Genomic DNA, 13,540 nt, shown 5'->3' with positions numbered 1-13,540 from the left:
CTTACAATTCGGTTTTGTTCATAGCCTTGCCAACCAATAAAAAAATAAATAAATAAATGAAAACAATTGACAATGCACTGTCCTTTTCCTCTTTTTAGAGACCATAGCTGCTGCAGGGGAATGTGTAACGTACAAACTGGGACATCTTACTTCTTCTTTTTTTTTTTTTTATCACAGCCACACATGCAACTGCACTTAATTTTCAGGGGAAAACAGCCGATAATATCCCCATACTAACCATAAGGAAACCAAAGTATAGCAACTGAAATATAATAAGTACTGACCACAGCGTGTTGGGGAGCTGACAAGTATTTGTACAAGGATGAAAAATGTGGGTAAAGAAAGCTTGCAAAGAGTGTCTTTGGGATGTAAAGTCATAAGAAAGTAATAACAGAGGGAAGATGGAATGGACATGGCTGGGCTGTAGTCTGAAGGAAAAAACGTATTTCATAAATATTGTAGTGTCTGTAAACAAAAAAACAAAAACAAAAAAAAGACGAAAAAAAAGTGAAATGGTACTTTAATAAAACTTTTTGTCCGTATCAAGCCATGTACCAAAATGAGTATAAACTGTACTGCTGAATATGCTGACACATGTAGACATATCCACAACTTATAACTATGGGTGTGGAAAAATGGCCACACTTTCATGGGGGTAGAACAAACTGCCAATGTCTGGTATCATGGACAGGCGGTGGTTCAATGTGGAAAAACCTTACGGGGGTCACTGGATGTGAAGCCTCTGGACAGCATGTCCCAAATTTATACTCCAGAAAGAGGCTTCCTTTTCCAGCAAGTCAGAAGGAGGAACGTCATTTGAAATAGCTACAGACAGGCATAAATATACTTCAAATGGGAGAGCACACTGCACACTGCCACAGACAGACAGACAGACAGACAGACAGACAGACAGACAGACAGACAGACAGACAGAGACAGACAGACAGACAGACAGACAGACAGACAGACAGACAGACAGACAGACAGACAGACAGACAGACAGACAGACAGACAGACAGACAGACCAAAGGTTTATGGCTCATTTTGAGCATCGTACTACATCTGCTGCACACTGGAAAGACAGGTCTCATTTTGAGCAATCACTTCGCACTTCTCACTCAAAGGAGGCCAACCCTCTTCACACCTTTCAGCGGTTTGCAATGACTACCGTCGGAGGTGTTAAAAAGATAACGGCACAAAAAACACTGCACTTCATCAGCGCTGCAATGTAAAGAAATACCAGATCTCTATACGATAGTCCTTTACCCAGAATATTAACAAACCCAGAGTATCAATCCAACAAGAGCTTTTTGGGATTTACCGTAGAAGCAGTTAAGATAAGAATAAAAACCGCCAAGGATGTCGTTTCTAGGATGGAGTTTGTTCCCCAGTTCCGGCTCAACAAACCACCAATTCAGTTCACTCCGTTCTCCACAGATAAGATCTCAGACCAGTCCACCCCACATGGGGCCAGGACCCACAGTCTGGGACGCCCTGGCCGAGACAGTTGTGCACTGCACATCAGCAGGAAAAAGTAGATTAAGACAATAACACGTGGGATCATTTTGATGCATCATAAATAATCAATGGACAAATTGGTTTAACAGACCACAGTATACACTATATGGCCAAACGTATATGGACACCCCCGATCCCCCGAGGTGTTTCAGCCACACCCATTGCTAACAGGTGCATAAAATCCAGCACATAGCCATGAAATCTGCACAGACAAACATCGGCATGAGAGGGGGTCATCCCGAAGAGCTCAGAGACTTTAAACGTGACGCTGTCATAGGACGTCACCTTTGCCACAAGGCGGTTTGTTATGGTGACGTTAAGGAGCAGCAACAGCTCAGCCGCAGCAGACCACGCCAACTCACGGAGAGGGGTCGCCGAGTCGTGAAGCGTACAGCGCGTACGCGTCGCGTATTATCCGTTCCATCACTCAGCACAGAGCTCCAAACCGCCTCTGGACGCAACATCGGCACGGGAACCGCGCGTCAGGAGCGTCGTGAAATGGGTTTCCGCGGCCGAACAGCTGCACGCCGGCCTCACGTCACCACGCGCAATGCCAAGCGTCGGCCGGAGGGGCGTGAAGCACAACGCCGCAGGGCTCCGGAGCAGTGCAGACCCGTTCTCCGGAGTGTCGAATCATCCACATGAACGCCCGTGGTTTGGGAATGGGATGTCCAACAGACTCATATCGGTGTGAAAACATAAGGGCCGTAAGGTATCGTTCTTCAATAAAGTGTCATTTGTTTATTCTTAGGGAAGTAACAAATCAAATCAGACTACTCCCACAAATCTGAGATTACAAATTGTTAATAATTGCTTCGAAGTTAAAAAGGCAACGTACTACTGAAATGAAGCGTAGACAAAATGACTTAAACCATCTAATCAAGGGACTCCTACCATAGCCTCCAACCCCCCCCCCCTCCAACTCATTCCATCAGGAACAGTGCTAGATTAAATATTTAATTTGGCTCTTCCTCGAAGCCAGAAAGGCCTGGAATTTGCCTCAACCTGACCCTGGAGATACATCAAACACGACGGCTGTCATCTCCCTCTCCCAGTCAAAACAATGTTTTCTCGTGTAAACGTTTAAACGTTTACGTTGAAAGAAAGTTGCAAAAAACCAAACTTGGGGAGGACACGGGACAGCCTGGTCTGACCACCGTGGCACCACCTCCACTTCAGCGGTGTCACACGGACAGACAGGCCGTTAGCGTCACGGGAAAAGGGCAATAATTAACAGAGCCGCCATGGCCGCCCCTTCTCATTGTCCACATAAACTCCAGCAACGCCACCTGTAAATAAATCACTGCATGACAACACGTGGGCTACGTTTAATTCACAAACGTCGAAGCAGATTGGTTAAGACTCCCGACGCAGCCATCGGGAGGAAATGGCAGTGTATCTAAGAAAGGGCCCATACCAAGAGACAGTGCTCCCAGATACCCACTTTCACCCACCCCCCCATTACAACAACTCAAAGGTACGGTTTAATCCCAACGACATTATAAACAAGGGGTTCGTTTTCAAAGAAAAAAAAAACCATGCTTAAATTTCAGTGGTATTAACACCCACTGAGAAAGCCACTGGTTCTGCAAACCTTTCTGTGCGACCAAGGAATTACATTCATACAGGCTGGCAAAGACAGCCCCCAAAGGGCAGAGTGAACCCCCCCGCCCCCCGCCCCCCAAGAGCGGACACCCTCACCTCAACATCCCACCGGACCCCACCGGAGGAGGCGGCAATAAAAGGAAATTACCATATAGCCAGATTCCTTTTGAGCAAACTAATCCCTGCAAGTACTGTAGCATGACCCAAAGCTGCGTTGCCAAGGCGTGCTTTCGGAATTCATTCAAAATCTTGACGATGGTGAATGCACGCACTCAGAGACAATGAAGGGAATGCGATATCAAGTTCTGGTGGAGGATTACTTTCCAACAGCACAGCAAATACATCAACAATTTCTGCGAGCAAGGCTCACAGGACACTATACAAGAATTTCACAAGAGACAAAGCCATGAGCATTGCAATCAACTCGGGGGAAAGCAGACTAGCACCCTTGTCCTCCTACGGGCAAGCAGCCAGCAAGCTTCTTTCCCCTCTGCAGTCCACCAGCTGCATTCTCGTGCATGATGAGGTGGTAGATTCCTTCCTCCCTGGTTGTATGGGAAATGGCTATGTACCAGTGTGCTATGAGCTTAATCCTGGCATCGCAGGGATTCAATTCCCATCTGTGGGGCACATCCCTACACCAAAACTAGTGGCCTGGGTGTGCCACCCAGAAAACCAATTCCGGGTGGCAATTTATACGTATATAAATTCAATGTAACTGCAGTTCAACTTTACTTCTGTCAAAACAGAATTGCTATACAATTGTCATTGAAAAATTACAAATGAAACTTTACAATTTAATACCCTCAATTAAAGTAAACGCACAAAAATTAGGCAGTCACACTTTATTGCAATGTGATATTTTCATTGATCTACATCTGAAGACATGTAATTATTTTGACTAGTTTATAACCTTATGCAAGACCTTTGATATCAAGATCTAAATCATCAAATAATAAATATGACAATTTGAAACAGGCTAGTTTTGGAACATTGGCTTGCTTTTAATACAAACACAAACAAAGGCTGAAGTGATCAAACCAAACAAATATGCACATAATCATATCCATTGGTTCTCCACAGCACTACATGTCAGTCAGTATTTCAACAAACTGTTTTTTATTGCATAGATTAAAAATATTCATGAAAAAAGGAAAAGCCCAATTCAACACATACTTTGGCAAGGTCTTGAGTTCTTAAACCTTTTCCATGACCATTGTGAAATTATACAGGCTTTCATTACTTCCTGGTAGTAAGAAATCTAAAACTGGCACATTTGCCACGGTCCATGTGTTCACTGAAGACGAAGTCCAGCTTACTGAGGCACATTTCAAATTTACCAACAGTACCATTACATGAAAAGACTTAAGTCAAACAGTGTAAACAATTACAGTTTACAAGAGCGCTATGATGGCAAATCTATAGGGATACCCTGAACAGTACAAAGCCAGCCAATTGCAATATTGCAAAGTTTTCTTATTTTTTTACTTCTTATTTGAGCTGCACGATTTGAGCAGAATACCATGCCCTGAATAATGGAACATACATTGCAACCTTTACGTCAAAATCAAATGAAATAATTAAATTCTGTTCAAAGACAACAGAACAGCAACTACTCCTATAAGAACAGAGTGGTTCATAACTGGGGAATATGGCCTCTTGCCTTTCATGTCATTCAATATAATTTATGGAAAGAAAGATATTCCGTGGCACGTGTAATGAAGTTTTTTTCGGGTTTTTTTTTAAAATACACCCTTGGCTTGTGTCAAGATGCAACACATCCCTAATCCACTGGCACGGTCACCTAACTTAAGACAACTAAAATTAGATGCTGGTGCCATTTGTTGATGTCATTAAAAGTCAGTAACATAGCTTTAATCCATTTCATTCGACCAACATATTGAAAGGTTATCTGACAGCTACAAGATTTAATATTCACCCAAATTAGCGTTGTCGCTAGTTAGTTAGTTTAACCAAGTTACTATGTAGCTACTCTATGTTAGCTAATAGTTAACTAAGACGTAAAATTAGGTAACGTTAGCTCGCTGGCTGAATGTAGCGACACCCTGAACAGTACAAAGCCAGCCAATTGCAAGTTAATATAGTTGAAAAAACGGCACGGGCACAATTAACGTTAGCTAGCTATTTGGGGAATCAGAACAAAACAAGACGCAAATGTCAGTTAATCATCCAAGGTTGCAAATAAAACCACCATCTCAATTATTTATATGCGGATAGTTAAGTTTTTCAACTTAGTTAGTTTTACTCAGTTCAGACACAAAAGTTAGTTTATTTGCTGGCTACGTGCACTTGTGCAATTGTCGTCAGTGATGTTGGCTAGTCTAACTAGACTATTGTTGTATAACGTTGGTTAACTAACCAGCTAGAAAGTTAGCTGCCATTAGTACGAACATTAACCTTAGCAAGTTAATCTAGTCCAGTAACGTTAGTTGGTTAGATACGTGGGCTAACACTAGTGCAAATATTAATAACAATAAACTATTTGGGGCAAGTTGCATGGCTAGCTACATTGCTTGCTAGCTAGCTAGTCTAACGTTACACAGACCGTGCTACACAAACACAAAAAGAATAGTAAACGCAGCTAACTTACTAGCTAGGAGTAGCTGCCTAGAATTGCAAGCTAATGAGCTGATATATGCACATTACAGCAACGATATTCTAGTCTACAAATGGATCTAGCATGACACGATAATACAAAAAAGAAAATGTTTTCTTTTTCTTTTTTTAACGATATTTAGCTCCGGTCAGTCTACGTTCCAGTCAGCAAGCCAGTTATGCTAGCCAACTATGCACTGGAAAATGTTTTAGCTAGCTAGTGCCCTCGCCTTTAGCAAGCAAGCAAGCAAGCTAGCTGCTAGTCTATACATTTTCTTTTTTACAGTCTGGTCAGCTGCAAAGTAAACGTGCAAAAACATCAAGCTATATGCTCACTAAAGCACATGCTCACTGTGCGAAGTTTACATTACATTTCGATTTAGAAAAAAATACATTTGCTAAGCAATGCCAGCTTGCTAAGAAACATTAGCATAGCTACATTCATCTTGCTAATAATATGGGGTTTTAAATTCTTACCTGTCAAACGCAGTTTCACTGGGCCATTTCTCCTAACCCCTTGATTAGACATGTCCCCTTGCGTTCCAGCTTGACAAATGTTTTACAATATTTACAGTATATAGCTATATATTATTTAAAAAAATTACACCATCTCGCATACACTCCGAATAAGAAAAATATAAGTAGCAAGCTGGATCGCGAGCTGTATTTGACAAAGAACGTGCATCCGACAACGAGAGGATTTATCGCTTCGATCTTTAAATCCAGTTTTTGAGACGGCCAAAAGTCTTCTGCATCCTGGCGAAGCCGCTAAAGCGAATTGGTTGGATCTGATTGCCGTGGCATTTTGTTGGTGAGTCCGTGCAAAGTTGACGAGCGTTGGAGCTGAAACGCTTTCCCGCAGCTCCACCGACTGGACTGTGCTTTCGGATTGCTGTCACCACCGCTACCAAGTGGCTCCCTGGTGACATCACCAGACCGAAACAAACAAACCGAAAAGGAATCTCAACTCTCGCTATGAGTAATGCAGGATTGTGATTCAGTATCGAATCTGATACGAAGTAAATTAACAAGTATATTCATATTGTGAAACGAATAATAATGATTTGCAGCTTCAATTTATTAATTACTCTGAACATTTCGTGTGCTTATAGTCCGTGAACTAAGGACCAACGTTTGAGTTTATCAACTTTTCTTTATACGTTTAACACAAATATTGCTACAAATACACGTTGTGGCAATGCAGCTCGTATATAAACAATTGTAGCTCGTATGTCAGCATGGCAAATAAAATGAACATCACGTAGATTTGACTTGTTGCCGCATCACTCAAATCCCAAATAACTTGAATTTTAATTATGGTTGATATTCGTATTGTTTCGATGAATGAATAAATATATCTAAATAGATTAAATCACGCCTAATTCAAGAACATGGTAGACACAATGCACATACGAGAGAAAAATGCCTGGATTAATCTTCAGTAACAATATTGTATCCTTATTCTGCAATCATGAAAAAGGGAAAATGATCACGAGAATTTCAGGCAGATATTTGCATAGTAATTACACATTAAATAAACTCTTCAATCTTGCTGCTGTTGCAAGTAATGCAAATCATGGCTTTAAACGGCTCCTTACCCTCACAAAGACAGCATCTGGCATACAGTACATCAGCAGGACAGACTGATTCAATTCACATCAAATAGCTCTACTCCATCACTGGACAAGGTATTAGAAGTGAAGGCGTCAAGCTGTTGTAACTCCATTAGGTTTTTATTTCCTTTTAAATGACAGGTTTTAGTGCTGCTATACGGATGGCTCAGTGCTCTCAACATATAAGCCTTCGTCACCTCAGAACAATTTAACATACGCATTGGTATATTGGTCCACCTAATTTTACATCATTACAAATTATATGGCATTCCCACTTATCATCCAGAACAATGTCCTGATGCCCAGGCCATGTACATCTAGTTCCAGAATATAAGCACTAAAATTTGTTTAATTGATGTATAATGGAATACTCCCCATGCCACTAATGTGCATACGAAATAAAAATATTCAGGTGGTCGTTGGGCAAGTCTAAACTTTACTGTAGTCAGCAATCAGGCTACATGAAGGTGGTAAAATGGCCATCATACCCATTATAAATGTTATCCTAGAATGACAAGTTCCATTTAGGTTTTCCACTGAATTTTGTTTGGGGATGATTAACCTCAGGTAACATGCCATGCAATGCTTTCAAGTGATTCTTGATAATGGGATTGGCCAATTAGACTCGTTTTTCCAAGATTGCATCCCAACAGTAGAAGAACCTGCAATTGTGCTGCAAAGTGTAAACCATTTAGCACTGCCCCAAAAAAAAAAAAAAAATTAAAACCCATAACAGTAGACTGTATTAAAGTTTATTTACAAAGTTTACAGTAAAACAGACATGTTAGTCCCAGTATTTATGTACACTTCAAGTGACATCACGTACAAAAATAGAACAAACAAAAGAAAGGGTCAAGTACAAAATAGGACATTTAAAAGTTGAAAGTGCTTTGGTTATCGGAGATCTGGAAGGCGTAGCCATCGGTTGTAGCTTCCGGAGCAACACACTCGTCTTCCTCCTCCTGTGAAGGGTAGACAAAAGTCAGACACCCGTTTAAAAACCCTAAAGAGCCTCACCCAAACACCATGTCAAATCAGGATTAATCGTAGACACGCACCTCCGCAGAGAAGTACTTGTCGATCAGGCTCAGGGCAGCCTTGTAGACCATCTCATTCTCATGAGACTGCAGTGCTTCTATTCGGTCTAGTCCTCCACACTCCTCAATCATCAGGCACAGCTTATCAACCTCTCCTATTTTTCCCCCAGCCTAAAAACAGACGAGTAATCAAGTTTAGTTTCATTTCCATCCTGGCGCTTGACCAAATTTGTCAGTTCAGAGCATAACAAACGTAAACTAATATGTTGTGGTAAACGGTTACAAATTTGAACGGTGGCCGACATACCAGGAAGATATTGGAGATGGCATCCAGAATGACCAGGATGGTCTTGCTATCCTTGGTGGAGAGCAGGCTGAGCAGGGGCTCCAGCACATTGGCCTGAACAAGGTAGACCACTTGTTCAATGGTCCCCCCGCTGGTGTAGTTGGTAATTGCCCACACTGCTTCTTTCTGAGTCTTGAAGTCACCCTGGGTCAAATAAACATTACAATGGGTTAAGGGGACCAACTTCAAATCTACTTCAAATGGAATCAGCTAATGGTAGCATTCCAGTCACCATCTGAAATTACATCAGCACTGATTAAGAAATCACTTTTATTTTTTTTTAATTTTAAATGTCAGTTCATTCAGTAACAACCCTCATCCAACCAGAGAGCTTTTCCACTTTAATGGGCATCCCACAAGCTTGCCACCAAGATGAAAATTCAGCAGAAGACATTTAAAAAGGATGTGACATTTGAAAACATACCTTTTGGAGCACCTCGATCAGAGCAGGTATCAGCCCAGCATTAATGACCTCCTGGATCTGAATTTCCTTGCCTGCGGTGATATTGGACAGGGTCCAGGCTGCCTCCTTCTGAATATTGTTCTTGTGATGCCGCAGCAGGGCGAGGAACATCGTCAGGGCTCCAGCATCCAGCACGCTCTGAGTCTGCTCATCTGTGCCCGTGACGATATTCCCAACTGACCGCAGAGCCGGTGTCTGCAAAGGACAACACCAAGATAAACATACGAGTTACCCTCGGTAAAATCGCTGGAAGGACTGCAGAACCGACGAACCGAAGCCAAGACCCTACAAAACGCCAGAAGCCGGAGGGAGAGGGAGAAGGGCACGTACCACAATGGGCAGCTCCCTGGAGTCGAGCAGCTGCACCAGACGAGGCACCACGTGTGCCTGCACCACCACCTCGATGCGCTCGTTGGGGCCGTCGGTCAAGTAGGACACTGCCCAGCAGGTGTCGGCCAGAACCTCCTTGTCGTCATGGTGCAGCAGTCTCACCAGGGTGGGCAGGATTTGCTTCACAGCTGGCAGAGGTGGTGCTGGGTTTTTGTTGCGGCAGAGGTTTGACAAGGTCCAGGTGATGTTTCGAAGATAACCAGACTGGGGTAGAGGGAATAAAAAAATATATATATATATATTTTTTTTTTACAGGAACCATGATACAATAGCACCACCTAGTGGCAAGTATTTAATCACTGGGGGTTCTAGGAGACCCATGGTATGCAAAACCATAGAATGCTGGCTGGGTAATCAGCTACATCTATATTTAAGCTGCATGTGTTCAAGATACAATAGGTAAATTTCAGACCAACTGTCAAGAGGGGAATTGCAACAACAAACTCCTCATTCTGTGAACAACATGCCTCCAGCCCCCACACGCCATTGGCTGTGGCAATTTGAGCCAATTTTCAACCAATGAGCTTGAATCATTGTACAGAGCAGCCCATCAACTATACATTTCGAAACCCGAATTTAAGGACTATAAACAGAGGGCGAGTAAACAGGTCAGTGAGCCTTTTTCAATGATAGGCAGGGATTTACAGCGTTTCAACAAATCTTACCCATTGTACCTTTAGGAATCATTTAACTGTGGCCAGAATGCATTGTCAAAAACTTGCTCAGTTGCATCAGACACTCATCCCTCCAGGCAATTAAGCTACCCAAGTAATGAAACAGCCCTTGGGCATCTTTAAAATTGGAACGGCTAATGTCACCTCAGCATTTTAATATCAAAGTGCTGATTACTGCAGCAATGAAAGCTAAACGCAGCAAGGGAAATGCGTGCATAATAGAAATACTATTTTAGCCATACTGCTTTAATTTGGCACGTGTATTGCAGGATAATGAAGCATTGGTATGGGCACATGGTCCGTCCTCTCGTAAAACACAGCACTTGTTACTTACAGAAAACACGGAGAGCTCAGGGACGGCAAGTAAACTCAGGAGGGGATCGATGGCTCCGTGCTTGATGACCTTGTCTCTGTAGGCAGAGCCATCGCCTGAAACGGGACACTTGCATTAAGGAATGTTAAGTTCAATGTTCACTGGTCAAGCTTAGATACATCCATCCATCCATCCATTATCTGAACCCGCTTATCCTGAACAGGGTCGCAGGGGGGCTGGAGCCTATCCCAGCATACATTGGGCGAAAGGCAGGAATACACCCTGGACAGGTCGCCAGTCCATCACAGGGCACATACACCATTCACTCACACTCACACCTACGGCCAATTTAGACTCTCCAATCAGCCTAACATGCATGTCTTTGGACTGTGGGATGAAACCAGAGTACCCGGAGGAAACCCACGCAGACACGGGGAGAACATGCAAACTCCGCACAGAGAGGCCCCGGCCGACAGGAATTCGAACCCAGGACCTCCTTGCTGTGAGGCGGCAGTGCTACCCACTGCACCATCCATGCCGCCAAGCTTAGATACATTTGAATTAAAATTAAAATAAATTTAAAAAAATAAATTTTAAAGTTAGAGCCTCACCAGCAATGTTGCCCAGGGCCCAGACAGCCTGCTCGCTGATGTGAGGGTGGGGTGAGGTGACCAGGCTGATGAAGGCCGGGATGGCCCCTCCCTCCACTACAGCCCTGGTCTGATCGGAGGTTCCAGAGGCAATATTGGTCAGAGCCCAAGCAGCTTCAAACTGGATCGGAGGACACTCTGCCGCGCCCAGAAAGTTGACAAACTTTGTGATCAGCCCCGCACTGATGATGCGATCAATAGGAGGGTGCCTCTCTCGGGACAGAAGTTTCCTGTGTGCAATAAATTACATTGTAAGCCTACTTGAGACTTAACAGCTGGTTTGTTCAACCTCACAACAGATCTTTTTTCACCCTTCAGACTGGACAAGTTGCCCAGGAGATGTGCATTATACCCATTTCGGCAAAAGCATAGCATTACATTTACCTTGCAGCTTGTGTGGCCTGCAGCTGCATATCGATATTGTTGCCATTAACACCATCTACAATTTCTTCCACAGTCCAGTGCTGAGAAGGCTGAAAAAACAACAAGATACAATAAGCACAATATTGAAGCGGTCATTGTAGGTACAAGTTGGGCACGGAGAGGCCCAAATTAATAAAAAAATAAAAATTAAAAATAAAAACTGGGCAAGTGGTGCACCATGACACAGATCAGACGACCATTGGCCAAATAGCTAGTACTAGTAAGTGGTAGAACTAACGTTACGTTCCAACGTTGGCCAATGAAAGTATGGAAAGTCGATTTGTTCATATTGGCTAGCTAACCTCAGATTGGTCGGCACGGGAAGTGTCACCTGAGCATTCTGATTTTTCTCCTGAAGTGGAGAGGTCATCTCGTCGGGAAGAATGCTGACATTTCGCCTTTTGAGAATCTGATCGTCCTTCTTTGCCTTTCGAAGTTCGACATTTTCCTCAATCCTCCTGCGCCTAAGCTCCTGCAGAGGGATACGAAAATTGCACAGAAAGTTATTCAGCGGAATGGCGGGCTAACACAGCGCGTTTAACTCGGAAATGATAGGCAACACGCTAGCGTCACTTCCCAACCCCGAAAATACTTAACATTAGCTAGCGAGCACATTAATAAATTAACGGTTAACGTTAAATGAAAACCTTTTCAATAAGCAATATGGGTTAACATTCGCGAAAAATATTGCGTATATTATACATAAGTTACTTACATTTGCATCCTTGCCCTTATTTTTGAATTGGTTCAGACGAACAGCGTTCTCGTTGGCAGAGGACATTGCTTCCAAAAATCTTTTTGAACGGGATACGCGGTTTGATTCACACCTGTGGAGTTGAAGGGACATAACATCACAATTATTTAAGAAGGCAAGTTAGTTAGTGAGGAAACGGTCTAATTCGCTAGCTTACAAGAAAAGAACACAATGTCTGGCTAACCAAATTAACTTGTCATCCCCAGTAAATTTACGGAGCCACACTAGCTAGTGAACTTGACGGCTAGCTTAATAATCAAACTTTTTTCTATATCAAATTGCTAATAAAACGTGGATAATGTATTAACGTAAACAATTAACCTGTTAAATTAAACATTTTCTATTAAATACCGCATATAATCGCACATTTTACAAACGTAAGAAAACACGGCATGCTTACCAAATGCTGTGATCGGAGGCAGTGACGTGTTGAGCCAGATGCCGCCCTTTAAATTCTCGGCTCAAAGAACTCACGATTGGCCTGTTCAAGTAAAAGCATCCTTCCATTGGCCTGTTTTGAAAAATCATACCATGCTCTTGAATGAGTTGTCATGGGAAACGCAACATGCTGTGTTATCGCGAGATGTTCACCCGGTCGCAGACACTATTAAAATATTTCGGTCATTTCAGATGCAGTATTCACAAACATGTATTTCTACGCGTATATCATATAGTTGTATGCAATATTATGATGTTCAACGTCGGAGACGAGCGAAGCTTTAAACCGTTTAACAACAAATGCACAACACGGAAATTGATATGCAAAATGTCTTCCCTCTTCCTGTGTCGTAAGTGGCGGGTTTCATGTCATGATTAAGGGCTGAGCATGTGCCTGCGTGCAACGTGATGACCCAGTGGCCTAATGGATAAGGCATCAGCCTCCGGAGCTGGGGATTGTGGGTTCGAGTCCCATCTGGGTCGTGTACGTCACACTTATTTTAGGACCCGCCAGCGTCACACCGACCAGCTGAAAATAAGCGCCAGCTATATTTGGCAGGCAAGCCTAACTTGTACGCTTGTAGCTAGCTAATGTTAATTAAAATCAGCTTGGCCTGAAATATCTAACAGTGGCTTATCGTTATGAACGTAGGCTACAGTTTTCAAGCCAGCGTAATAGAACGAAGTAAAGCAGCGAGTT

General features: G+C 42.9%; 2 protein-coding genes and 1 non-coding gene across 3 annotated transcripts in view; 1 reads left to right on the top strand and 2 right to left on the bottom strand.

Moving 5' to 3' along the window:
* Positions 1-6,340, bottom strand: part of smurf2 (SMAD specific E3 ubiquitin protein ligase 2) — a 70,551-nt gene extending 64,211 nt beyond the window's left edge. Inside the window, exon 1 of the mRNA XM_061229320.1 lies at positions 6,217-6,340. Within this exon, the coding sequence (XP_061085304.1) occupies positions 6,217-6,268 (52 nt within the window). The 5' untranslated portion in view covers positions 6,269-6,340. The remainder of the gene's footprint in view (positions 1-6,216) is intronic.
* A 1,748-nt stretch (positions 6,341-8,088) lies between these two features.
* On the bottom strand, positions 8,089-12,849 carry kpna2 (karyopherin alpha 2 (RAG cohort 1, importin alpha 1)). Its single transcript, XM_061229136.1, has 11 exons — positions 12,803-12,849; positions 12,364-12,475; positions 11,980-12,120; positions 11,610-11,698; positions 11,187-11,455; positions 10,597-10,691; positions 9,529-9,792; positions 9,160-9,393; positions 8,697-8,879; positions 8,411-8,560; positions 8,089-8,314 (listed from the first exon to the last, which is right to left on the bottom strand). The coding sequence occupies exons 2-11, from the start codon at positions 12,427-12,429 to the stop codon at positions 8,225-8,227; spliced, it is 1,581 nt and encodes a 526-aa protein (XP_061085120.1). The 5' UTR covers positions 12,430-12,475; positions 12,803-12,849; the 3' UTR covers positions 8,089-8,224.
* Positions 12,850-13,250: 401 nt separating this feature from the next.
* Positions 13,251-13,323, top strand: trnar-ccg (transfer RNA arginine (anticodon CCG)). Its single transcript has one exon. It is a non-coding gene; the product is annotated as a tRNA-Arg (tRNA).
* The last annotated feature ends 217 nt before the right edge of the window (positions 13,324-13,540 follow it).

This window comes from Conger conger, chromosome 2 (genome assembly GCF_963514075.1).
Source record: "Conger conger chromosome 2, fConCon1.1, whole genome shotgun sequence".
In the NCBI taxonomy this organism is placed as follows: domain Eukaryota; kingdom Metazoa; phylum Chordata; class Actinopteri; order Anguilliformes; family Congridae; genus Conger; species Conger conger.
The sequence above is the reverse complement of the archived record's forward strand: the minus strand, read 5'-3'. Positions and strand labels throughout refer to the sequence as shown.